General features: G+C 42.1%; 2 protein-coding genes across 4 annotated transcripts in view; both read right to left on the bottom strand.

Moving 5' to 3' along the window:
- Nucleotides 1–1,697, bottom strand: part of CC2D2A (coiled-coil and C2 domain containing 2A) — a 51,254-nt gene extending 49,557 nt beyond the window's left edge. For both annotated transcript variants that reach the window (XR_005701052.1, XM_040065376.2), the window contains exon 1: nucleotides 1,565–1,697. Coding sequence is in view for 1 of the 2 variants with exons in the window: in XM_040065376.2 (XP_039921310.1) it covers nucleotides 1,565–1,607 (43 nt within the window). In the remaining variant the exon portion in view is untranslated. The remainder of the gene's footprint in view (nucleotides 1–1,564) is intronic.
- A 15,285-nt stretch (nucleotides 1,698–16,982) lies between these two features.
- C1QTNF7 (C1q and TNF related 7) overlaps nucleotides 16,983–25,800 on the bottom strand; it is a 36,294-nt gene continuing 27,476 nt past the window's right edge. Inside the window, exons 2-4 of one of the 2 annotated variants that reach the window (XM_040065649.2) lie at nucleotides 19,834–20,033; nucleotides 18,758–18,985; nucleotides 16,983–17,991 (exon numbers count right to left, since the gene is read on the bottom strand). In XM_040065649.2, the coding sequence (XP_039921583.1) occupies nucleotides 17,360–17,991; nucleotides 18,758–18,977 (852 nt within the window). In that variant the 5' untranslated portion in view covers nucleotides 18,978–18,985; nucleotides 19,834–20,033 and the 3' untranslated portion in view covers nucleotides 16,983–17,359. Of the gene's footprint in view, nucleotides 17,992–18,739; nucleotides 18,986–19,833; nucleotides 20,034–25,800 lie in introns of both variants that reach the window. The other variant, XM_040065647.2, reaches the window with a different exon arrangement.

Genomic DNA, 25,800 nt, shown 5'->3' with positions numbered 1-25,800 from the left:
TGCACAGATCATCACTCTAACAAAGGAGTGAGAAACTCAAATCTACTCTTACTTTATAACTGGGCAACACAATAGCTAACAGCAGTGTCAGCGTATTCAAAACTATACAACATATAGAACATGGAAATTTAAATTATTTCTAAATCTGTCAAACAGAATCCTGGAGAGGTGGGGGGGATTGAAATAAGTTTTGAATAGATAAATGAAGGCTGCAGCTCAAGGTATAGCCTCTCTCAAAATGCGAGATGCAATTTCAAAAAAACCAACCGAATAGATGGATAAATTACACTAAAATTAAGTAAACCAATTCTACAGTCTACCCAGAATACATGTACATTTCACTTGATCATATAAAATTTGCAAAATTACAGGTATTTTGGAAGCAAAAAGTAACAAAGCAAAATAAAACATTTATCACATAAGGAAATTAGTGACTAGTTTTCTTCTGAGGAGTACTGCTGAGCTATTCTGTTTATTCTTGGAAAATGAGCTTCTGTAAAAGAAAATAACCATCACTAGAGGGTGCCTCAATTTCCCCATGCAATCAATTCTGAAAATTGTTTGGACTCCATCTGTCAGCAGCATAGCACTTCCTAGGACAAGCTGGCACAGTGAGACTCAAGAAACAGACAGAAGAAAAGTACACAGACCCTGAAGAGCTGGAAACATCCCTAAATTGCAAATTACTTTAAAATTCTGCCTGTACCATATTCTGTTAAAATGTGTTTAAGGACAATACATACATTTTATTTTGGTTAAGTTTGACATTGATGAAAAACTAAGTATGTTTATACTTCACTAGATTTTCATGCTACCGATTTTTTAATATTCTGCTCTTAATTATCTCTTTTATGCATTCTATTTGGGTAAACCATAAACCCATACAGAAAGATGAGACATTCAATTGTGGCAGTTTCCCATCACCACATCACTCTCTTACACTTTCCTACTTGTAAAAGTATTTAATATGGGACAGTAAAAATAGCATGTCAATAAATCCGTACACCTTCATACCCATGAGAAACACTTCGAGCACAAATTATGAGGTTTACAGTATCATTAGGGTTGGAAGGCACCTCTGGAGAGCATCCAGTCCAGCCCTCAGGGCAAGGCAGGGTCGCCTAGAGCAGCTTACACCGGAATGTGTGATCTGGTCCATCACCTTCCCAGGGATGGAGACAAGGCTGACTGGCCATTACAGACGTACCGCACGTCTACACGAATATATCTGAAAAACGTAAGGGCATTCCATAATCTACCCATATTTAAATGCGATCGGAGCATGCCTTTCGAGCGCAGCGCTGCCTGGCCGCTCGAAGCCCGAGCCGTCTCGGTACTGACCAACACCGAGCCGCGGCCACCCCAGCGCTGCCAGCAGGGCCCGGGGAAGGCCCCGCGCTCCTCCCGCAGCAGCGCTGCGTTTGCGGCCGCGGGGAACCGCGGAGCGGACACACAGCCCGAGGAGCAGCGCCGGGACGAACTGCCCGCGGCGCCGGGGCTCGACACCGACGGGCCGGCAGCCGGAGCCCGGCGGACCCGCGGCCCGCCGCTGGGAGTCACTCACCGCGCACCGTCCCGGGAGCGTCGCTGGGCCGTGCTGCCGACATGGTGCTGCCGCGCTCCGCCCGCGGCCCGGCGGGACCCGCAGCGTCCGGCGGCTGCAGCGGGAGGCGAAGGGAAGGGAACGGAAAGGCGATGGCGGCTGCAGCGCGGCCGGGCCGGGAGCGCGCCGGGAACGGGAGCGCGCCGGGAGCGGGAGCGCGCCGGGAGAGGGGCAGCGCGAGCGCGGGGGTGCGCGTGCGCGTGGTGCCGCCGGCGCGCGCGGGCCGGGAGCGCGCGGCAGGGAGGCGGCCGGGGACGGACGGAAGGACGGACGGACAGAGGGACGGACGGACGGGCTCCCGACCGCGGCAGCTTCACAGCAGTATATTTTATATTTACAAATACAGATACGTGCCTTATCTTTACAGTTCATCTCCTCGTACCGTAGGGCTTTGGGCTTTCTTTTCCCCTCCGACATTTTACTGTTTAAACGACATTACCTCAAAAGTTGTTCTGAAGATGAGAAAACAGATTAACTTCGTGGTTTTGCAACCTAAACAAAGCTAAATATATTTAACCATTAATTTGAAGATAATTTAATCAACTAAATGTGGATCGATATGAAATAGAATTAAAAAAACCAAAAAAATACAAACCCAAAACGCATTAAGGGGCCTACTTCCATCAGTGGTACTTAGAGTTGCAGTGTATTTGCACAGAAATTAATTATGCAGATCTGAATGAACTAGAATGGTACTGACAGATGAGAAGAGCTTAAAAGGGAGTCTTAGCTCACTTATTTGACTTTTCACAGCTATATAGAAAAGATTCCTATTATTCTCAGTGAAAAATGATCATATACCACATTTGTCTCTATGAACTGGACACTAACCTCTATGATTATCATCGGGATTCTTCACTGCAGTTCACCTGGGCAGTGGCTGATGCCTGGCTGTCACAAAACACAGGAATTACTCAGGAGAGATGTGCTTCAATATATGCATAAGGATCATGAGAGACATTCCACCTAACATTTTTCTCCCAAACACTTAAATTACACTATTTAACATACAGGCTTAGAATGTTAAAAAAACCTTATTTTTTTTCATAAATGAATTATTAAAAATATATGTATCCATTAAATTATTCCATGTAACAGTGAATAATGTGGACCTGTACCTGCTGTATGAACACTTTTGTTTGTTTGTTTGTTTGTGGTTTTTTTGTTTGTTTGTTTTTTAATAACCCATCTGTGATCCATAAAGCCTACTGCAATATTCAGATCACAGGGATGTGTTCAATCCCTTTACTCCCTGCTTTCAGTGTTGTGCTGAAATCGCTTCTACCCACCAAGTGACTTCAATTTTGTTTGCACTAGAGAGTGGCTGTATTTGGTTACAAGCATTGGGGAGTTTTACATTTCTATCTACACAGCTCAGTTTGTTGCTACTGTTACTGCAGGTTGCTGTCCTGCTTTACCTTTTGCAGATGGAAAACCAGCCATGGCTGTACTTGTTCCTGGCATGAAGCTCGTGCCAGCATAGCTGCACCTGTGCAAAACCCACGATGTACTGGGCCAATGTACTGTGCTCACAGATGAAGTAAATCACAGCAGCATAGCTTATTCTGGACTTTAAAATCCCTATGAAGCAACTTATGGGAGTAAAATGTGGGGCCTTTTTGTGTAGCTGGCTGAATCTTCTTTGGCAAGAGGGCTTACTGAGGCTGACACAGGTCACCTGTGGTTTCCTTGACACTTCTCTGTACTGGGTGTGTACAGGCTCATGCATTCTGACTTCAAGAAGCACTTCCAGCCCAGCCTAGAAGATGCAGAGTGACCTTCATATCCCTCCTTATCTCTCTTAGGAGATGCCTGATGAAAAAGGAGAAGTTAGCTCCTGCCCGAGGTTCATCTTTGCCAACTACTGCCCTTAAGTATTATTAAATTTCTAAATATGTCTGAACTGCCACAGGGAACTGAACTCACCCTAAGCAAGTGACTTTCTTAGACAAATGTAACTCCCTCCCAAACCACCTGTGCATTCACCTTAGCACCACTTCCCTCAGTATCTCTCATCAGGCTAAGGGTTATGTACCTAAAAATGGCCACATTTCCTTCCTGCTGGCTCATCAAATACCTCTTCATGGCACAGAAAGCACAGCACTGCAAGAAGTGGCAAACTTTTTATCACTTGGCACATAAATCTCTTTTTCATTTCAAGCTTTATGTATCAAATTTAAGCAGTCTTTCCTAAAGGCACATGTAAATGTAGGACACTGACAACATTGAAGAAGTGCTTTATGGCAGCTTTCTTTAATAATTTGTGAGCATTTCTTGAAGTTAAGTACTTAAACAGGCACTTTGAAATGTAATAAATAACTGGATGCAAGAACTATAAAGCTCTCCAGTAGCTCAGAGGTGGTTTCCAAGCACTGAAAACTAACAACAGAAACACAGAGAAGTATCTCACACTGCTCTTTAAAAAAAATGTATTGATCAAAAGTACCTAGAAAATAATTTTGAGGATTTTGTGTTACTTAAATCTGTCTCATTCATGAAAGTATGCTAAATGCAGTGACTCTGAAACAGAGCTTAAGGAAAATGTTTGCTTCCTACCAGGTTTTTCTTATACAGCAGGTCTTGGATCACAGACAAGAGCCAAATACCACACTCCCTCTAAAACAGAACCTCGGCTGTGCTTTTAAAGAGAAAGAATCAGATTTTCTGCGTAAACCACTAAAACCCTCCTGGCAAACTTCTTTTTGTAAACAATTTCATCTACTGTAAAAGGGAAATCATAAATAAAATATGGACAGGATGCATCTCCGGCAGACCATTTCAGTTACTGCTGTGATTTTTAAAAGCAAGTATCCACAGTATATTTTTACAGGGTCAAGGATGGTTATTTCAGGCTGGAATACAATAAAATAGTTACTCATCCTAACTTTAAGTATCTAACTTAGCTAACTAAGTTATCTGACTTAATTTCTGTGTACTTCTTCTAAAGTAAGTGGAGGAGCAGCACAGACCTTCTTGGGACCTGTATGAACCAGAGCAGTGATTCCTAAATACAAATCATTTATGGAAGAGATTGGTTCACTCTGTTGACTAAAGAGAGGTGTTAAACCTCTAATTCAGACCATATGACATTCCAGCCAGTAAAAATAAATAAATAAATAAATAAATAAATAAATAAATAAATAAATAAATATTAAGGTTAGTTTAGAAACCTTTAATTTTACTCTGAAAAAAAATCCCTGGAAACTTCATGTAAGGATAAATCATGAAGTTGATGGTTAGTAGGTTAGTAGCCAGTTGTTTTCCTAGCGCTCTCTGTGTTCCAATGCATTAAAGTGCTTGGAGTAACTACTGGAGATGCATCAAGGGAACAACACTGCATTATTCTTTGCAGGGGACCTTTGCAAATCAGCATCAGCTTCAGCAAGCTTCTTAGCTTGTTATTTGGGGGAAAAATTACAGGAAACATAGCAGTGTAAGATATCATATCTCAGAACCTGTTATTGGCAAACAGGCTTTTTGCCACTCCAGGATTAAAAAATGTATCAGTAAATCCTCAGAGTAAGTAAGACAAATCATAAATTCCTAGAGTTGTCAATATACTTTAATATTTCTTCAGCAGAAAAAAAAAAAAAAGGATATGAAGTCTATGATAGTTTCACAACCAGCTTATGCTGATACTAGGAATGACAGAAATGTCAGCACTGAGATGGTTTGTAGAAATGTAGATTGTCTTACATACCATCCCTAATTTTTGTAGCTACAAAGGGATTTATAACTTCAAGTCTGGAGTGGAGTATTTTCTGCTGCACTGAATTGTTAGCAAAATAATTTCTTATATTAACACGTGTATTAATATGTCTAGTATGATCAGAATAAACACAATTCAGAATACTAAATGGAGTTATTTGACCTATTTATAATTGTCTGAGAATAAACTGTCCCTAAAACATCTGAAGGTCTATTACTGCAAAGTTTTAGTAGTTGGAATCACATGAAAAGAGATGGTTAAGTTGCTTCTCCTTTCTGAATACTGTACTAAGAAGGAAACCATGGGAAGAAGTAAACAGTAATTAAAAGAGATTAGGAGTATGCATTTTTAATTGTAGAAAGAGGAACAGTCATAGCTAGAAACATCTGTCATGACGAAAGCTTTTAGGAAAGAGAAAGGTATATAAGATTTTGGCAAGAACTCGGGTTCAAGATCTTATTTTGCTAATATGAAAAAAAAACCAAAAAAACACTCGCTCCAGTATCAGAGACAGTTGTACAAATACTTTAAATAATGGACAAATATGAACAGCATTTATGTAAGGAACATTTCTATGAGACCCTAAAGAAGTCAGGAACCTTTGCTTAATAGGATGGAAAGCTGCTTAAAAACACATGTCAGTCCAATGACTCTGTTCACAGGAGACAAACAGAATCTGAAGCACATGAAACACAATCCTGGGGTGGAGAACAGCTCATTGATGTCAGTCAGCACTATCAAAATAAAGGCCAGCCTAATGCCATTGATTACACTGGGCAGCAGACTGTGCTCCACATAAGGTGGTGTGAGCTTCTCATCTTCGTTAGGTGTGACACTCTCACACCTGGCCATTAATCACTGTTTTGTCAATGATGGTCAAGGCTGGCTTTGAGGACAGGCAGAGTAGATGGCAGCTTGTGGTGCCCACGGTGCAGGATGCCCCAGGAGCGGGCAAGGGCATCATAGGCCCCTTGTTCAGACTCAAAACATTTTAAAACTCAGCAGGGGACAATGAGCAATGGAGATATTTCTCAGGCTTTGAGGATAATTTGCTTTGCCATACATACCTCTTATTGCCCGCCTAGAACCAAAGTCAAAATTTGTAAAATCAGCAGAAGGGAAATGGCAAATGTTACAAGCCACGTACAGCATTTACAGAATGAGAGTACATATTGCTGTGTTCTTAGAATAGGAATTTAGGTATTATGTGAAACCCAACAGTGATCCCAGTTCCAGGCAGGTTACAAACAAGAAAGGACAAACTGCTCATCTTTATTATTTTTAAACTGATCGCACCTTACTCCAGTGGGACAGAAATCAAAAATAACACTTCCTGTAATTTGTCACATGCAGTTAAGAAGTCTGAGTTCACACACCGGAACATCTGACAAAATGTGCATGAATGCAGCTGGTACTTGGAAGGGAAATTGTCAGTGGTAGGCAAGTTTTCAGATAATGAGAGAGATTGTTCTTCAGCTCAAAAGTTTTAAGTCCTTTTTGCTTTCTTCTGAGCCTAGAGATAACACTTCATTGAAAGCATTGGAAGAAAGATCACTGCCGGTATATTTCTTTCATACAATTCACTCATTTCTAAAAATCCCACCTTCTTCTTCCAAAAAATTCACTTAAGAACCCACTGAGAAGCATGGTTCATTTATATTTTTCAAGAATTCAGTATTTTTGTTCCTTTGTTAATATGGCACAAGCAAGGTTATTATACTGCAGAGATGATTTTAAGAATTTAGCCTTATATTTTGTATGTGATTTAGGTTTTAGGACAGGTTGTTTAAAGCTGAAAATAGACTTTTTTTTTTTTTTTTTACTTTGGTGTAAGTAGAATCACTTCAGTATTCATTTAAGTATCCTTAAAAATTTCAATACTTTTTATATACTTAAGTATATTGAATTTGGAGGCATGAGAGAATGGCTAGCCCATCTATAGATGGGCTATAGCCCAATAGATTGCAAAATTTTTTGGAGACCAGACAAGTTACTTCAGTTGAAGTTGTCCCAGGAGGAACTTGAGCAATACTCTATGGAAGATCTGCCAAGAGGACACTTCCATCATATTCAGGGTACTTCTCTGTTCTCATCAATCCACATCTTTCTAATTTTGAAACATATAAATAGCCAAATTAAATTATGCCAATTTTTCCACTTAGCTGCTTGCTATTGAAGAGCAGACATCTTATTTAACTGTTGCCATCTCAAAGTTAAAGGCTAACCTAAGTTAATAACGTAGATACAGATGATACGAAGACATGGGTACATCCTGATTCCTTCTTTCTTAATATAAGTCTCTAACACAGGGTAATCCAAAAAGAGATTTGCCCCACCTATTTCTTTGCACTGGTAACAGGAGAGCCAACAACTGATTTAAGCGACACACTGATCTTTGAACTTTTAGAAATTCAAGGCAGGTATGAGAAATTTTACACTAATACTTCCTGCTGCAAGAAAAATCTGCATGGAGGAAAAATCTCTTTGCACATTTTCCATCAGGTAGCTGCTGAATTTATACCAAAATTGTACCCAGAATAGAGGAATATGAGCCAAATAATCCAAGACACCTTTCTCTTTGTGAATATTTTCTATTAAAAGATACGTGTATAATCTGTCTAATTTTTCTTTTTCCTTAGGTAGTAACTTTCATGAATTGATCTGATGTATGCAGCTAGGACAAAACCAGGTATTCGTGACTGAGGATTTTGTGACAGTATTTTGAAATTTCTTCCTGTGGATGTGAGGAAGAATTATGCCTCTGAAATTCAGAAATGCTGACATAATCTCAGTTGGGAGTGTTGACCTAAGGAGTTACAGAAAAATGTATATGACCTCTAAATGACCATCCTTCTCTGAGCTGAAGTCTAGATAGTTTATACTCAAAGGAATAAATTGTTTCTTGAAAGCATTACTCTTTACCAAAGATAGTAGTATATTGCTTTCTCAACTCTATTTTTTTTTTCCTGTGTACTTTCATGTATTATTTCTTGGAAAGCTACTGAAAGATGTATTCGAAGCAAGCCCCATTTCCACATACAACTGAAGTTCCTGCTGACCAAACTGCTTAGTACAGCATTCATATAATTATTCTGAATATGAATTACCTGCCAATGGATAAGTAAATCAATAAATAAACCAGTCAGTGAAAACTAATTTATTCAGTAAATATCTTAGTGAAAGAATTTGAACAGAACCTAGTGGGTAACCTGTGGAAGGTAGAGTATGAAAAGAACCGCAACAACTAATGTAACATACTTGATAAGAAATGAAATAAGTTGCTTCCAGTTTTGTATATTTTTGCTTATCCTAATAGTACCTAAGTGGTGTTAAGTAGATTTTGAAATATTTGAAGAATGTAGGTAATGTTCTCAGTACTCATGTCCACTAGTCATTATCTCCTCTGTGTTATCTCAGCAGTTTGAAACACTGAGGACCTATTGCTCTTGAAAAAATTGTATAACAGCCTAAGCCTATGAACATTGAATACCAGTCATCAAGAAAGTGAAAGTATTTATTCTATGTGAGATACTCATAAAAATTTGAAATTGTAGGTAAATGTTTAATTAATTATCTAGGTTAAAAATATTCAGCAGTGGAACATGTGACTCACTTCTTCGTTAATGTCACTCTACCAAGTAAAAAGAAAATCTGAAAGAGCAGAAGACTGTGGAGAGCTGTTTTGTTTCAAATAACTTTATTTTTACTTATTTATCTTTACAGACACATATCCCAAGTAAATATATATATATATAGTTTTGCTTAAGAATCTCAGGAATACTGACGTTCTTAATATTGTTTGATAGTTTCCTGATGGTTTGAGGTTTGTATGAGTTCTCGCAGCCTTGATCAGGAAGCCCAAGAGATGGTACTGCAGTAAAGACATGCTTCCCCCTGGGAGTTTCTCCTAGTGACACTTCTTTCTCTCTGTGGACTATAGGCAAAGTATAGAATAACTAATTTGATCTTGATGCCTAATTTTGTATGTCATTACAACATGTGTAGAATGATGAATATATTGTGTAGAAATCATTGATTAATTTAAAATTTGACCATAAGAAATTTTGCTCTTTGTTTTGAAACCAACCAGACCTCCCCATGTACTTGTGTGAGTTGTGGGAAGACATCAGTCCAAGATATTTTCCATATAAATTCAAATTTAGACAGATAAATACCCCAAATACAATATCATGTCATCAAAGTTGATATATTTTCAAATAATATACTAGCAATAGCAATTATTTACTTTAGGATAACATCTTGAAACCCTTAATGAGGGCAGGAATACATGGCACTTGTATACATATGTTGTCCATATGTGTAGTAGAAGTAGTCTTCTTGTCAAAACCTGTAGAAATAATTCAACAGAATTACTTATTTTTAATTCTTCATGCCAAAATCTTAAACTGATCAAAAAAGTATAGAATCCAAATGGGAAAACTTTGTGAAACTAAAGTTACTTTTCGATCATTATACAAACGTAAATCTAAAATTGCTAAGAAAAGGAAAGCAATAACTCTTGGTTTACTTATTCCCATGGTGTCATTTTCAACATGGGTGTGGTTAAAATACCTCTTTTATACTGGATTCATTTTTACAGATTTTTACATGGGAGCAATTTGCTTATAGTTAAGATCGCAACCAGCTGTATATTTTTTCTGTTTAATTGAGAGAAAATAATTTTGTCTGAAAATTTCCAGATGTATAATAACTTCAGTACATTTTTGTAGAGTCTGGAGAAAATCAGTCATACTCTTTCCTTAAGGCTGTGTTTATCAGATTTTTTAATTCTAATAAAACCTGTTGGGGAGGATGAAGCCAGAAAGCCCTATAAATATGATTTCCTCTATTCTGAGAATGTGAAACCTGTAACTGAGATAGAATTGAAAGTAAGTTTTGATGTTTGAGATGTATTAGATACTGGATCTCTGGGAAAACAGTTATGTGACCATCTGAAAGTTACCTGCAGCCAGACCCAGAGGTCAAATGGAATGTTCTGTCTCACCCCTCAATGTATGGTTCATCCCACACCTGTACCCCTCCCCTGAAGTATCAGGTATCTGTAACCCCATTGGCCCAAGGCTTGTTCCAGCCCACCTTGAAGACCCCTGATAAGGGGTCCCAAGGGGGCTGGACGGTCTCTTTGCTCTTTGCTCTTTGCTCTCTTTCTGCTTGCACCCTTCCCTGAGGACTTTCCTCTCTTGGAATTTCCTCTCCCTACTTCTCCCTTCCCCCACTTTCCTAGGCCTTGCCACGAGCTGCAGCCTGGCAGCTCCGAGCAAGGCCCCCACATCCCTTACAATAAACCTCATCTTCTAAAACCTAACTTCAGAGATCTCTCGTCTACATTCATCTACACCGTCCTGGAGTCCTCAGCAGCAAGAGGAAGCTATTTCTACAATTGGCGCACAACGTGGAAAACGCCGGACCCAGCCTTTCAAGCTGTGAGAGACTTCCCCATGGACGGTAATTTACCAGTTGTATGCTAATCGGTGTCGTGAGCACAGTATATCGCTGCAGGGCAGCGTGAGGCTGGAGCTCTTTAAAGTTGCCGAAGACAAAACCTTGAGCACGAGGATCGTTACTAAGTAGCGAACACTCGGAGCTCTGAGGAGGTTTTGTCTGGCGTCCCTCGAGCACAGACGGCTGCTGCTGAGCGGCGGCCACTGGGGCTCACGGAGGGAGTTTTGCCGTGGTACGTTGCCACGTGCGTTGAGCGCATGTGGGCACTGCTTTGCACTGCCCGCACTGAAGCGCCGATGGGATGTTGGGGTCCCGAGCACGGAAGAGCTGTTCCGGAGCAGCGCCTGGAGCCGTGACTCTGAAGGGATCCCCGCGCAGCGTCCTGAGAGCCGGCTGGAGTGTCTGGCCAACCCCTACGTCGGATCTCGAGTGAGGACCTGCTTCTGCGACATCGAGGTGAGCTACACTGGTGTAAAAATGGGGCACTGCCATTCTACCCTTGATAGAGATCTCTATAAGAAACTTAAGTATCTTTTACGCTGCAATCACAGTACTTTACATAAGCAAGAGCTGAAAGACCTTTTAGAATGGACTCTAGTTAACTTTCCCAATGCTGACCGTTCAGCCGTCTTTACCAGAGACTTTTGGGACTCAGTTGGAAATAGACTCTTTAATGATATTTCACGAAGGAATTTCGCTGTTGTTGAGCTCCTTCCAGCTTCTAGGGCTCTCGCTGAGATCTTTGCTACAAAAAATGCCTCTGCAGCCACGACATCTAGTCACGCCGCTCCCGGAGATCCCCTCCGCGTGGCCGCCGGTCTGCAGCGGAGCCCGCCCCCCTCCCCCCCCTCGCCGCGCCACGTGGTTTCGGTTTCCGCGGCCCCGCCGAGCGCCGCGGCCCCATTCCCCACCCTCGTGGCTGCGGCACCCGTCCCCTCGGCCCCTACGCCCCCACCGGACCCTGCGGCCCCTCCCACCGCGCCCTCGGTCCCGTTCACGGCTGGAATTCCTCTTATCGGGGCCCCCTCCCCCCGCTCCAGTGTGCCGGGCCCCGTCCCCGTCTCTGCCCCTTCGAGCCCGCCCACTGACAGCGTCCCTGCGGTGCTTCTCGCTGCCGGCACGGCGGCAGCCCTTCCCCCTCCATACCACGCGGCCCCGGCTCTACCCCCCCTCCCCGCCGCGGGTCCCGCCGGCCCGCCAGCCTCAGCGTTTGCTGCTGTAGCTGCTGCTGTCGCAGGCCTACTGCACAAGCAGGCTGCGACGCTTTTGCAGGCGGCGCAGGGTCCCCTCTCTGCAGCCGACGCGGTGCTGGCGGTGCCACCGCTCTCGCCCGTGCCCGCCGCTGCCTCGCCGCCGCTGCCTTTCAGTGAAGCGGCAGTGCCGGCTGCAGCGGTGCCGGCGCCCGCGGTGCTGCAGGCGCCGGTACCGGCTGTCCCTGCAGTTCCCCTTGCGCACACTAACGCGGAAATGCCCACCACCCCCCCGCGTGTTCTGCCACAGCGCCCCAGCCCCGCGCCGCGGCGAATGCTACGGCCCGTTCCAGTCCCGGCTCCGCGGCGTGCCCTGGCCCTGCCCGCAAGCTACGAGCAGCTCACTCCCGCAGCACAGACGGCGGATGGCCGGGCACGCCCAGTCCCCGCTCCGCGGCGTGTTCCACCCCGCCCTCCCGTCCCTGCCAGAGCGACGGCTGCACCGGAGGCCGGGGCTGTGGCCGAGTTCGCAGCACGACCCCCTGCCGACGTGTCCCCATCGCACGGTGACTCTCCGGAGCCCCCAGCCGCGGCTCCGGCGTGTCCTGTGCCCACAGGCTTCTTAGAGATCCCTCCCACGGTTCCTGCTGCGATCCCTGCGCCTCCGCCACGTCCCGCGCGCCCCATGCAGCCCGCCGCCGTGATAACTTCCTACGCCGACCCCGTGCACGCAGCGCATTCGCATTTCGCGCCAACGCGCCCAGCCGCGTCACCGCCTGTGATACAGCCCCATGCAGAAACCTACGCTCAGCCGGAACTTGTTACAGTGCCATCGCAAATAGTCCACACTGCCGCGCGTGCTGCACAGCCCCCGACGCCACAGCCACCAGCAGTTTCTGCACGACCACAGCCTCCAGCAGCCCTTCCTTCGTCTACGACCCTGTACGCAGCACAACAGCAACATGATTCTACAGCGACTTATATGTATCCTTCCGCGCCTCTTCCACCGCCAGACCTACGTGCTACTGTAACAGCTTCATGCCTGACGACTCCTCCCGCAGCTTCAAGTTCTTCTCAGATGTCTTCACTGACAAGCTCTCTGCCTCCTGCATCCCTGCTTCTGCCTCCTGCATCGTGCCCAAGCATGACAGTACCACAGCTTGGCACACAAGCCATGCAACGAGAAGGGGGAGGATGGAATGTGACAGCCACTTTAACAAATACAGGACAGACAAAGAACTGTTTTGCCCTTGCAGCTGCCAACTCTCTCAAATCTGAGGATCCACCACCACCAATCCCGATTTTAGAAAGTCCCCAGAAATGTTCTGATGACCTTCAACTGACAGACTGGCATGAAGTCACACGAGAAATTTGCAAAGAGGAAAATCTAAATCCTCTAGCTATGCCTGTGATATTCAGCCAGCAAGCCGGAGGTCCCAGAACATGGACACCTATCCCATCTCAAGACATGAAAGAATTGCAAAAAGTGATAAAGGACAGTGGCATCTGCTCTTCATATTTTAAAGAACTGCTGAAAAATACCCTAGAAAGAACACACCAAACCATAAAACACATTTTAAGTCAAGTGAAAAGGGGGAAAGCCCAAGTGACACCTCAAAAGAGATTGAAGAAAGCTCAGTATGTTTATCATTTTCTGAACAGCTCTGCAAAAGAGCCTCACCCTCACATTTACAGACATTTCTTGAACACTAAAAAGGTAAAACTGAAAGTACACACCCCAGTTTCAATTAAAAATTTAAAATCAAGACAGTTAGAAAGACCATATAATCCTGTAACATGGGGGAAGAGGTTTGCAGTTGCCTCCACAGAAAGAGGACTCAAGTGGGTTCCAGTGAAGAATGTGAAGCAGTACCACGCATCGAAGCCTGCTGACACACCCACATCAGCCAGTACTTCTGCAAACCAAGAAGCAAGCACCCAGACCTGAGCTGCGCAGAATCATCAAGAGAAGATGATCCGCCAAAAGCAGCCCAAGAAAAGACTGGAGTTTTATTATTTGCATGTTACTTTTGTTCTTTTGTTTTAGTTTTTGTAGTGAAGCTTTACCTAAGTCAACCAAAGATGAATGTCTGAGTTGTTTTAGCTAAGTCTGCAGGCTCTGATACCATCTGTCTATCCGACAGAAGCCCTGAAAATCCTGTTTAGTTAGAGTACCTTTTCCAAAAGATTTTGAAGGTTTGTGCTGCATGAATTTATCTGATCACTCTGTTTCCATTCATAAACAATTGCAAGAATTGAGAGATTTAGCTAGCCAAATTACAATAGATGACCCATCCTGGTTAGACAATTTGTTTGATGGTTTGAGCTTTGCACCTTGGCTAAAGGAACTTTGTAAGATAGGTTTGATTGTTTTAATAGTAGTAATTGTAGTTTTAGTAGCAGTTCCCTGCATACTTCAGTGTGTGAAAAAAGTAATGAGTAAGACAGTGTCTAGTGTTTTAGTTGTTAATAAGAACGGGGGAGATGTTGGGGAGGATGAAGCCAGAAAGCCCTATAAATATGATTTCCTCTATTCTGAGAATGTGAAACCTGTAACTGAGATAGAATTGAAAGTAAGTTTTGATGTTTGAGATGTATTAGATACTGGATCTCTGGGAAAACAGTTATGTGACCATCTGAAAGTTACCTGCAGCCAGACCCAGAGGTCAAATGGAATGTTCTGTCTCACCCCTCAATGTATGGTTCATCCCACACCTGTACCCCTCCCCTGAAGTATCAGGTATCTGTAACCCCATTGGCCCAAGGCTTGTTCCAGCCCACCTTGAAGACCCCTGATAAGGGGTCCCAAGGGGGCTGGACGGTCTCTTTGCTCTTTGCTCTTTGCTCTCTTTCTGCTTGCACCCTTCCCTGAGGACTTTCCTCTCTTGGAATTTCCTCTCCCTACTTCTCCCTTCCCCCACTTTCCTAGGCCTTGCCACGAGCTGCAGCCTGGCAGCTCCGAGCAAGGCCCCCACATCCCTTACAATAAACCTCATCTTCTAAAACCTAACTTCAGAGATCTCTCGTCTACATTCATCTACACCGTCCTGGAGTCCTCAGCAGCAAGAGGAAGCTATTTCTACAAAAACCGATTTGTTATTCCTAACATAAACTTTATACTGATTCAGATGTCATAAACAGATTTCCATATAAGATAATGATCTAATTTAAAAACTTCTATTAGTTGCTTTTGCTGCATGATATATATCTTGGGTCCAGCCCTGCATCTACTGAATAACGCTTTCTGGAAGTCATGGGTTCGATATGATCCTTGTTCCATCCTGTGGAATTCAGTGCAGACAGCACTGAGCAATGCTATGGTCTTTGTGCCTCAGACAGGCACTGATGGCTGTGAAGCATCAGCATCAATCATAGTTGTAAATGATGATTGGACTGCATTTTGCACTCATATTGTCCTTAATTTGCAGATGTATAAATGATTGTACAGCAGGGTGATAAACTGAAGCTCCAAGTGTTCTCTTCCATATTTTTCACAGAAAGCAGCCCTTGTGTGACACTAATAAATTAGATGTCTAGTTAGAAAAATAATCTACTATTGTCTTCTATCAGACATCTCTCACTGTCAAATAAAATAATGGTTGTACAAGTATTGCCAGTTTGATTTGTGGTCAGGGCTTTGCACCTGTTCACTGCATAAAGCAGCAGTCATGTACTCACAGCCATGAATGCTGATATGGGAGGAAGTGAGGGCATGGGTACAGACTGATGTTCCATACATAACCATTGCACTGGTTCTGCAATCTCAGCACCATTTTTGTGTCATTTTGTCTGGTTGTAACTTTCCTAATCCGTCAAGTACGCGGAAAAACCTAGAAATTTCCTTCAGCCTTGGTCATAACAAAAGTGGGTTCAAGAGCTGTGCAGCACAGACCACCAACATTTAATGTTATCTGAATAACTGTTAGAAATAGTGTGTCTCTGTAAATCTGGAGTGAATAAAAGATTGTAAGTTAAAAGGACCCAATGAAAATTTGCCATTTTTTTCTGTTGTTGACTTCTGGAGAACTCGTAATATTCCTAAGTGTTTTTACAATGATTGGTTGCTTCTGCTGGTAAAATGGATTCCTCCTTTCCAGTGGGGATTGATACAGTTTCTCACCAATGAACCTTACCTGTTCCTATCTGATACAGGGAAGTGCCAGGTACTACCAGATGGGTGCAGATGGTGATTAAATCACCTCTTAACCTCCTTGACAGGAAAAGTAAATTGACTTTGTTACATCTCTTGTGTAATCCCCATGAATAGAAGTATAAACATTTTTTTGCAACGTTCAAGTAAGTTTTTGAAACACTGACAGAAGTGGTTGCTTCCTAGGTAACCACTATCCATCTCTACTTTTAGTTCCATTTATTGTACATCCAAAGGGTGGTAACAACAACGTACTTTATTACTCCTATTTTGGTGGTAATCCATGAGGTCCCATGTACCTTTTCCAAGTTCATTGATTTGCTGAATGCAGTTTTTCATCTTGTGTATGACCTACATTTATATCATTGCATTTGGCCACATTGAAACATAACTTCTGCTTTAATGACGTGACTCACCCATCATATAATTTACTCTGATTAGTGATTACTGTCCTGCCTTTTTTGAGCATCCACAATTATTTTCAGCAGAAAGTTTATACTTGTTTTCCACATTTTTCATAAAGATAGTAGATAGTGTTTAAAGAATAGCAAAGACACTTGGAATTACACTGAAAATACCCACTGAATACTGACTATCTCCAAGTTTTAAGATCTTTCAGTTTTTTATTTCTTTTTATGTTTGATAGCTTTTTTCTAGTCTTTTATGGCTGCTGTTGAGTAGTCCTCAGCTAGCACAAATCTTCATGTACTTGTTGGGAGGTTGGTTAGTTGTGAGTGCTATGTGTTGGTGTAAATATCAGATGGGACAGTTTTTGTGACCTGTGCAATGGCATTCTGAAACAGTCATTCCTATTTTATTCCTATCTGTTTTTAATGTATTTCCTGTCTTAAAATAACCAAAGATGATATTGCAGTGAATTGTTCAATTTTACTTTAATGTAATATACAAAATATCCATTCTAAATTGCAACTTAATACATTTTATATAAAATTCAATGTACAGTATCTTAAATTTGTTTAAATAGTATTATAATTAGGGAAGAGTCTGTCCTGGTGATGCAGTCTTTTGTTAATTACAGTTCATTTTGATATTGCTGCTGTTTGTTAAAAAAATCCATCTTAAATTCTAGAAATGTCCTTGCGAGTTCAGATTTGGTTTCAATCAAAACAATAATGAATTCCCAGATTTATTTTTTTTTTCATCATTTCAACTGTGTTTTCCCCACACAGATGAATAAAATCCTATGCTGGGGTCTCCAGTTTGGGTGTCATTTGACATCTGTTTCAGAGCTCATCGTCATCTGATAAAGCGTCAAGGTAATCTGTATCAACATATAAGAGAAATCCAGAAAACAAACTGTCTGCCCACGTTGGATCAGAAAAGAGACCATTTTGGTCAGTGTAGAAGATTTCGAGCCATACTTCATCTTCTGGCTGAAGGTAGATCACTGTGGATCCAGAAGCTACATCGTGGTTGCCAGTGTTCGCATCAAAGGTCTTGATCCGGTACTTCCCATTGTGAACCAGCCCAATCGCAAGATGCTTGTTTGCTAAGGTGATATCATAAGAAAAATAATAAATCCCTGGGATGGCACAAATGAACTTTCCTGTGGACGGGTTGTAATGCTCCCCCTCATTGAAGAGGACTTTATTGAATACAATTGGTAGTCTTTCCTCTGGGTAGCTCGTGGTGATGCCAACAGAAAAGGCAGATTTCAGCACTATCTTTCCACACTTGCAGACCCCTGGTGCACCTGGCTCTCCTCGGTCTCCTTTATCTCCCTTAGGTCCAGGTGGTCCAGCTGGACCTACTTCACCTTTGGCACCAGTCAATCCTTCTGGTCCTTTCTTACCAGACTCACCTTGGTCTCCTTTCTCTCCAGCTGGTCCTAATGGCCCCGTCTTTCCTCTTAAACCTTCAAAAACATTTTAAGTTAGTTAATCATTATACGTATCACCTCAGTAAATGATTGTGTGGGCTACTGTGTGTGCCTGAACAAACAACAAAATCATGGTCAGAATTTCAAAATACTTTAGAGATTCTTTCAAAATTTTCTAGTAAGTTTGCAAAAGTAATGCCAGTTTTAAACAAATGACCAGACTTCACAGGTCCTTTGTTTCTATATTCCTACTTATCTTCATGTGTCTTGATTACACATTAAATAATTTTATATGTAATCAGTCTATTGCTGCCTGAACTACAGGCACTGCTGATGGCAAGGACAGCAGCATGACTACTACATTGTCATGTATGTACTTGTGCACTAAATATTTCCTACAAATAGAGTATTTTAATGCATATCTAAGCACCTGCTAATCTTTTACGCCTGGCTGATGGCACGGGTGAGACTGTTTATTTGACACCACACATGCTTCATTCTTCCCAAGTTTTTTAGCATCCATGCAAAGAAAGGCTGTGCATTGACATTTCTTTATACTGATATAAGTATGTGTGTATTAGACATATCTAAAGTATATATGCATACTTTCTTTCTCCCACTCTATTTATATATGCATCACACTTAAATCCACACAGGTACATAGAATCATCATACATAGAGAGATATATATGTATATATACAACTATATAGATAGATGTGACAGTGCTGATGAAATGTTTTGCTTTTTTGTGCTACTGTGTTAGGTTACACAAACATTCAATACCTGCACTCCCCTTTTCACCTTTTTCTCCCTTCCTGCCGTCTCTACCATCTCTTCCTGGAAGACCAATGCGTCCATGTGGCCCCGGGGATCCGCTGGCTCCAGGGGGGCCAGCAGGGCCTGGCAAACCTGGAATGCTACAGATATATCTGGTGTAATAATTTTCTCCTTTGGTTTGGCTTTGAAGAGGTTGTTCACTTGTGTAGATGGCAAAACTTGTAATATACAGCAACACAAACATCCTCAGATCTGGCAAAAAATGAAAAAAAATAAGACACTCTAGTCACATGCAAATGGCTCTGAATATACAAATAAGTGTGACACTGATGCATTATGCACAGGTAGAGGTGCAGACCTCAACCTGGAATTTCTGCATTACCAAAATCTATGTAGGAGGCAAGGCTGGAGCTTCTTCTGGGCACTGTACATGTTGCTGTATGTCTTTCAAGTAAGTAGCTGTAGACTGACATAGTGTAACTGGTGAATATCAGCTTTTTGGGGCCAAATGTTGACGCGTGAAAAAATAATCTGGATTTTTTCCATACAAAGACCTTTGACTGCATAGTTTATTTTGTCTTTGGGCCCTATATAAGCTTTACAGATAAAAGCCCTCTTGCTGGAGGGAGTTAGTCTGTGCTAGAGGCGTGTACCTTAGTGAGAATAAAGCTTACAACTTCATTTTGAAATTTGCCCTTATGGCAGCAACTGAATCTCCAGTTTAAATAACCACAGCAGAAACTTGCTGAAGCTGCAGAAAGGATGGCAGTTAGAGAGCTAAAGCTTCAGTGCCTCTTGGAAACAGCACAAATAAGCACTTCACCCTAATCGGTCAGGTGGAACCAGGCCCTGCCCTGCAGAGGATGGTGGAGTGTGAGTAGGCTGCCAACAGGTAGGGTTTTTAAGCCTGGCTTGGGCTGTCATATACAATGAACTGTGTCGCAATATCTTGCAAGAAAATTGGTTAAATCCTTAAATATAGTGTTTGTGTGTTTTCATAAACTATTGGATGGATAGAAAGATTTCTCTGTCCTGCTATATACTGGGATACTAAAGAAAATCCACTCTACAAACAGTGACATGCTGAGTAACTGCCGTACCTGATATACAAAGGTGCCTTAAATTAGTGTTGCATTAGCAGAAATTCAGTCATGGGTCAGGTGAGGACCTACAAGTTAAGCTGGTTTTTCTAGTTCCTTTGCTGTCTTCTCAGAAAATTTGTATGTTTTTTTTCATTGGAGCTGTCCATTCCTTCAGAGTTAATTTACAAACATTGGAGGAAATGAGAATCCACTGCTTTCTGTGGGGAGAAAAAGAAGAAATAGAATGGATGCTTGAGAAAAATATCTGTGAAATGCAGTCTTTTTATTTACAGTGAATGATAGACTCATAGAACCTTTAAGACTAGAAAAGACCTTTAAGATAAGATTATCAAGTCCAGCTATCCACCTAACATTGTCACCATGTTCATCATGAAACAATGTAAAATCCACAGGTTTTTTGAACACTTCCAGGGATGATGACCTGCCTCTTTCCTGCACAGCCTGTTCAAATGCTAGTCAACCCTTTCTGTGAAGAAAAATTTCCTACTACCCAATCTAAACCTCCAATGCCACAACGTGGCATTTTTTCCTTTCATCCTGTCACTTGTTCCTTGGGAGAAGAGACTGACCCCCACCTGGCTACCATCTCCTTTCAGGGAGTAGTAGAGAGTGATAAGGTCTCCCCCAAACTGGCTGAGCCCTCTGCTGCCCTTCCCTGGCCATGTTCCAGCACCTCAATGGCTTTCTTGAAGTGAGTTTCCAGAGCTGAACACAGGATTTGAGGTGTGCCCAGAACAGGGGGACAATCCCTGCCCTGGTCCTGCTGCCACACTATTGCTGGCACAGGCCAGGTGCCATTGGCCTTCTTGGCCACCTGGGCACACCCTGGCTCATGTTCAGCTACTGTCAATCAGTACCCCCAGGTCCTTTTCGACTGGGCAGCTTTCCAGCCACTCTGCCACCAGCCTGTGACTCTGCTTGGGGTTGCAGGACCAGGCACTTGGTCTTGTGGAACCTCACACAACTGGCCTCAGCCCACTGATCCAGCCTGCCCACATCCCTCTGCAGAGCCTTCTAATCTAGAAATTGTTCTCATTTTCCCCTCTGAAATCATTAACTGATTTCTTTAAAATCCCAAGCCATTGCATTTATTTGCAGTTCATGGTATATGAATGGTATATGAATGTCATGGTCAGATCTATTCAACAGGGAAAAGATCAGCATATATGTATATACATGCATGTACACATACACAGTCTTTATGAAGAATCTTTTATGGAGTGGAAAATTAGAAACTGTTATGGTATCAGTGGTAATGCAGAAAAAAATGATGAAAATATTATATTTGGAGAGAAATAAACAATGCTCCAAAATTCTCTTCAGTGATATATATTCTGCTTTTCATTTTAGACATCTTGCATCAAATTGGCAGAAACCAAACTATTAATTTTGCTGTCATTTGATAAAGCCTTACCATACAGTCAGGCACAACAGTCTCCACAAATGGATTAGCATATGAATGCTGAACATTACAGCAGAGCAGCAAATGATAACTCCCAGGGAGTTGTTACCTACAAGACAAACTTCACAGTGATGTTTGCTCTGCTGTACTACTGAGTGAACTCAATTAAAGCTCATGGATTTTCATAGGACTTAAATTAGGGACAAAAATCTCTCTGGAGAGAAGAAAAACTTTAAATACTTACCCAGGAGGGAACAGCTTGGAGGGACTTCATGCTTAAGGCTCCATATACATTTTACACAAAGTTGATGGATAAGAAGCAGATGTGACCTAAGGATCAAGGACTGGAAAAAAATCCTGCCCTTTGCCAGATGAAAGTCTGAATCAGTAGGCTGGGTGTTCCCACATGTGTTGCATGTAAGCCAGGCAAAAACAATCTCAACAATTGCTAGTTTTGCCTTTGTCAAGGATGTTTTACAAATCAGAGTAAAAACCTTCACACAGCTGCTCCTGTCACTGGCTGGCCAGTACCTTACCGATGTGTGAAGCTGTCTCCAGCTCCCAGACCTCCCCTGCTGCTCTTCTCATGTGCCTACAGGAAATTAAATAGTCTGGGACAAGTATTTCTGAAAAGACCATGGGCAAAATGTCATTTGGGGAAGGTGAGGGGAATGGGGTTATTGAGACAGAGATGTGCCTTAGATGGCTGGGGAATTGTGTTTGGAGAACTGGTTTGGGGAGCAGAAGGCATAGGGGACAATATATGGAGCTTTCATCTCTGTGTTGGGGGTCTTAAGGAGTGATGGGACTTTATAGCTGAATGGTGGGAATGTAGTAAGGCAAACAGAGCTGGGCTTGGGAGAAAATTATGATAATGGTTCAGGTGATGATGTTTATAGACCTGAACTTAGTCTTGGAGGGAACACAGAAGGCTGCTTCCAACAGTGGTAGGCAGAAATGACATTCAGGATGCCATGAATTAAGCCAGAAAATCAGGACTTCTCTTGCCCTTTGAATTTAGACTCTTGCATTTCTTTGTGCATAGCAGTAGTCATTTTAAAAGAACGGGAGGTGCTTGTCTGTTATTTCAGTTTCTTGGAAAGAGACTCAAAAAGAAATGTCTTCAGACTAAAGAAGGAAGTAGTGCCCTAAAAGCACCACTGGAACATTGAAGATGAGAAAGAACATACAACCATGGCTTTTGAAACTTCAGGTTGACTTAGGAGGCCAAAATCAGATATTTCAGTTCACGGGGGTTTATGAAGTTAGAGGGTATAATAGACTTCCCAGATCACTTTCTCAGGAGTCACCTATGTTGTAGTTAAATATTTGTTCACAGAGAGTTAACTGGGAGGCAGAATGTGAATCATAAATAACACTTTGTTCTTGGCTTCTGTTTGTCCTTTTCAAAGATAAAAACTTTTGTCTATAAACTAGGGTAGGAAACAAAGTCATTTATGTACGCCAAGTGATTTTTCTCCAGGGAAAAACAACATTTGAGGAGTTCAATGTATCTTTCCAAAAACTGAAAGCCAGAATAAGCACATGGTATTCTTCAGAACAATAACAGATATCTTCATCATAGCCATCACCAAAAATAATAATGAAAATGATATTAACTCAAGGTTAGAATAATCTTATTCCACATTTAGGAAATGGTATTTCAATAGGTTTCAAATCCACTAGGCAGAGCAAGAGTGCACATCAAGGCATTCACTGGAAGATGATGGATATGCTAATCAGTTCTTGTCATAGAATCATAGGATGGTCTGTGTTGGAAGGGACCTTTAAGATCATCAATTTTCAGCCTCCCTGCTGTGGGCAATGACACTTTTCACTAGACCACGTTGCTTAAATGGTTTCTGAGACAGACTTTGCAAGTGAGTTCTTACAGTCATCTCATTCATTTAATACTGGAAAAACTTTCAAAACACTTTTCCAGACCTTGTTGCAGTCTGTTAAGGTGGCAGATCTAAAGAATCAAAAGCAGCATGGCCAGCAAGTCAAGAGAGGTGCTTGTGCCTCACTGCTCCATTCTTGTGAGATCCCACCTGGAATGTTGTGTCCAAGTCTGGGGTTTTCAGCAAGGAAAGACGTGGACATGCTGGAGCAGGTTTAGGGGAGGCCACAAAGATGATCAGAGGTCTGGAGCACCTCTATGAACATGTGCTGAGAGAGTCAGTACCTAAAAGTGGTACTTCTGAGAAAGATGGCAACAGACTTTTTAGTAGGGCCTGTTGCAACAGGACAAGGGGATATAGCTTTAAACAAAGATAGGGTAGATTTAAAACAGATAGAAGGAAGAAAAATTTTATAATGATAATGGCAAAACACTGGAACAGGTTCTCCAGAGAGGTGGTCAATGACCCATCCCTGAAAACATTCAAGGCCAGGTTGAACAGGTCTCTAACAAAGTGATCTAGTTGAAGATGTACCTGATAATTGCAGGGGTGTTGGACAAGATGAATTTTAAAGGTCTCTTCCAACACAAACTATTCTATAATTCTGTGATCTCTCTTGAGAACATACTCTGTAAGTTAGGTCCCCATTGAAGCCACGGCTCAGCAGAGGCTTTATCATCAAGCCATTAGGAAATCTCATTTTATTACTGGTAAACTCAGACTATGTCATTAACATTTTTTTAAACTTAGAAATTAAGGGACTGTAAAAAATTCCCAGTTTTGAGACTTTCTGGTATATGATCTAATCTTTCTTAGTTGTTCAACTATGTAGGGCTAATTCTAAAATGTATTAATTTGCATTGTTTTGAAACAAGCCTAGAAGATTTCCCGTGAAGCTGTTATAAATAAAAGCTGGGTCAAGCGCCAGTAGCTATTAGTCACAAGCTACCCTGGCTATGTTCTTACTTTTGTCTTGCCTTGCTAGTTTGGAATTCACTTCCGATACATATACACAGCTGTTTAGGCAGTAGATGTATTTTAACTTCCTTGTGCACAAAGATGTAGATGAGAAGTTGTGATACTTGTGGGCCCTTTCTGTCTGCAGCCCCAGCAATGGATTAGTGGTAAAGAAGAAGATAGTCTATATGTCCTTTGGCTTTCCAAACACAAAGGCCCCAAATACCCCACATCACTACCATGAATCCTCACTGAGATGCACAGACCTCCCCCAGCTCTCCCATCCAGGAACTGTAGGGTAGGAGAAACAAGCATCTTCAGCAATTAATTTGAAATCTCACTGGCTATGCCAGTCTTTTCCCTCTCAAAACATGATCCACAAAAGCCAGCTGTGTCTACACCTCTGAAGGGTTCAAACCTGCCATTCAATCTGCCACCACTACTTACCTTTCTACCAGGCATCAGAAACAGGCACTTTTGGTTTGGCATGCCACACTCAGCAGTTTCTTTGCTCTGTATGACTTTTATGCCATTAAAATATGAGTCTTAGTAATTGAATTTTTTTCCTGTGCATTTTACAGTGATCATCCACCTTCAGTTTGCCACAGCTTTATACATCTCCCAGCTTGTTTTGTTCTATGGGGGGCTATGCTGAGTTTCCAGAGCTTCACCTGTAATGCCACACATGACTCTAATGAATCAAGACCACAGCTGGCCATTACCACACTGCTTGGGTTAGCTAGACAATCCAGCAATCTTCACATGGCTTTACACTGCTTTGTTTCCCTTGTGTAAGAAGGGGAAAGTGACCCCTTCTTACAGTTTTTGAGCAGTCTGAATTTCTGATTCCCAGTACCAGAATGGCTGATGGTGCCCAAAGGAATCAGTCAGCCAGTGGGAAGGACCATTAGCTAAATATTTCTGAGAAAACAATCGTTAAAGGCCTCATTAGCAGTGCTGACATTAAACAGGCTCAGACGCTTAAGTTTGTAGTCAGTCATGTTTGAACAATCTTCTTCATAACTATGTTGAATGAAGACAGATTCTTCAACCATGTTTGAAGCCTTCATGAAAAACTGAGTGTTTGTAATGAAGGCCGGAAGTTTAATATGTTTGATTTTCAAAATATCAGAAGAGTGGAAGCAATTTTATTTCTCAGTGTCTGACTTTAAACATAATCTCTCTAGGTATTCCCATTATTTGGAAGGTTGTTTTTCTGAAAAATGCCGGGGAGCCTGGTCAAGGTGTGTACTGGTGAGATTGCTTGACTCAGCTGGGGGGAATTTTAACAAGAATGCTGGCAGGCAAAGCAGTTTCACTGCTAGCTGTACCAGAACACACAAATAAATATAACCTGACAGAATTTGTTTTGACGGAAAGCCAAGAAGTGAGGCCAGTTGCTTACAGTTGGCAAGTAACATGGAGACAATAGCATGTTTGCTTGCAGTGGAGAAAAAAAAATGGCCAGGACTTAACACAGGGAGACTCAGGATATGAGCGTCCCTACACCTCTGGTACAGGCTTATTTGAAATGTTTTCTCTATTTTCTTAAAATAAAATGAGAAAAAGAGACAGGAGCTGTAAATTAGAAGCTATCTTCAGGGATGACCTAGAATTTGAAGGGTTCACTATGAGTCTGGACTGGAATACAGCATATGGCAGCATGTAGGCATCTAAAGATACGGATAGATGTCTGGAGCAGTG

This window comes from Hirundo rustica, chromosome 5 (genome assembly GCF_015227805.2).
Source record: "Hirundo rustica isolate bHirRus1 chromosome 5, bHirRus1.pri.v3, whole genome shotgun sequence".
NCBI classification, from domain to species: domain Eukaryota; kingdom Metazoa; phylum Chordata; class Aves; order Passeriformes; family Hirundinidae; genus Hirundo; species Hirundo rustica.
Note: the sequence above shows the minus strand (reverse complement) of the source record. Positions and strands in the feature narration are given on the sequence as shown.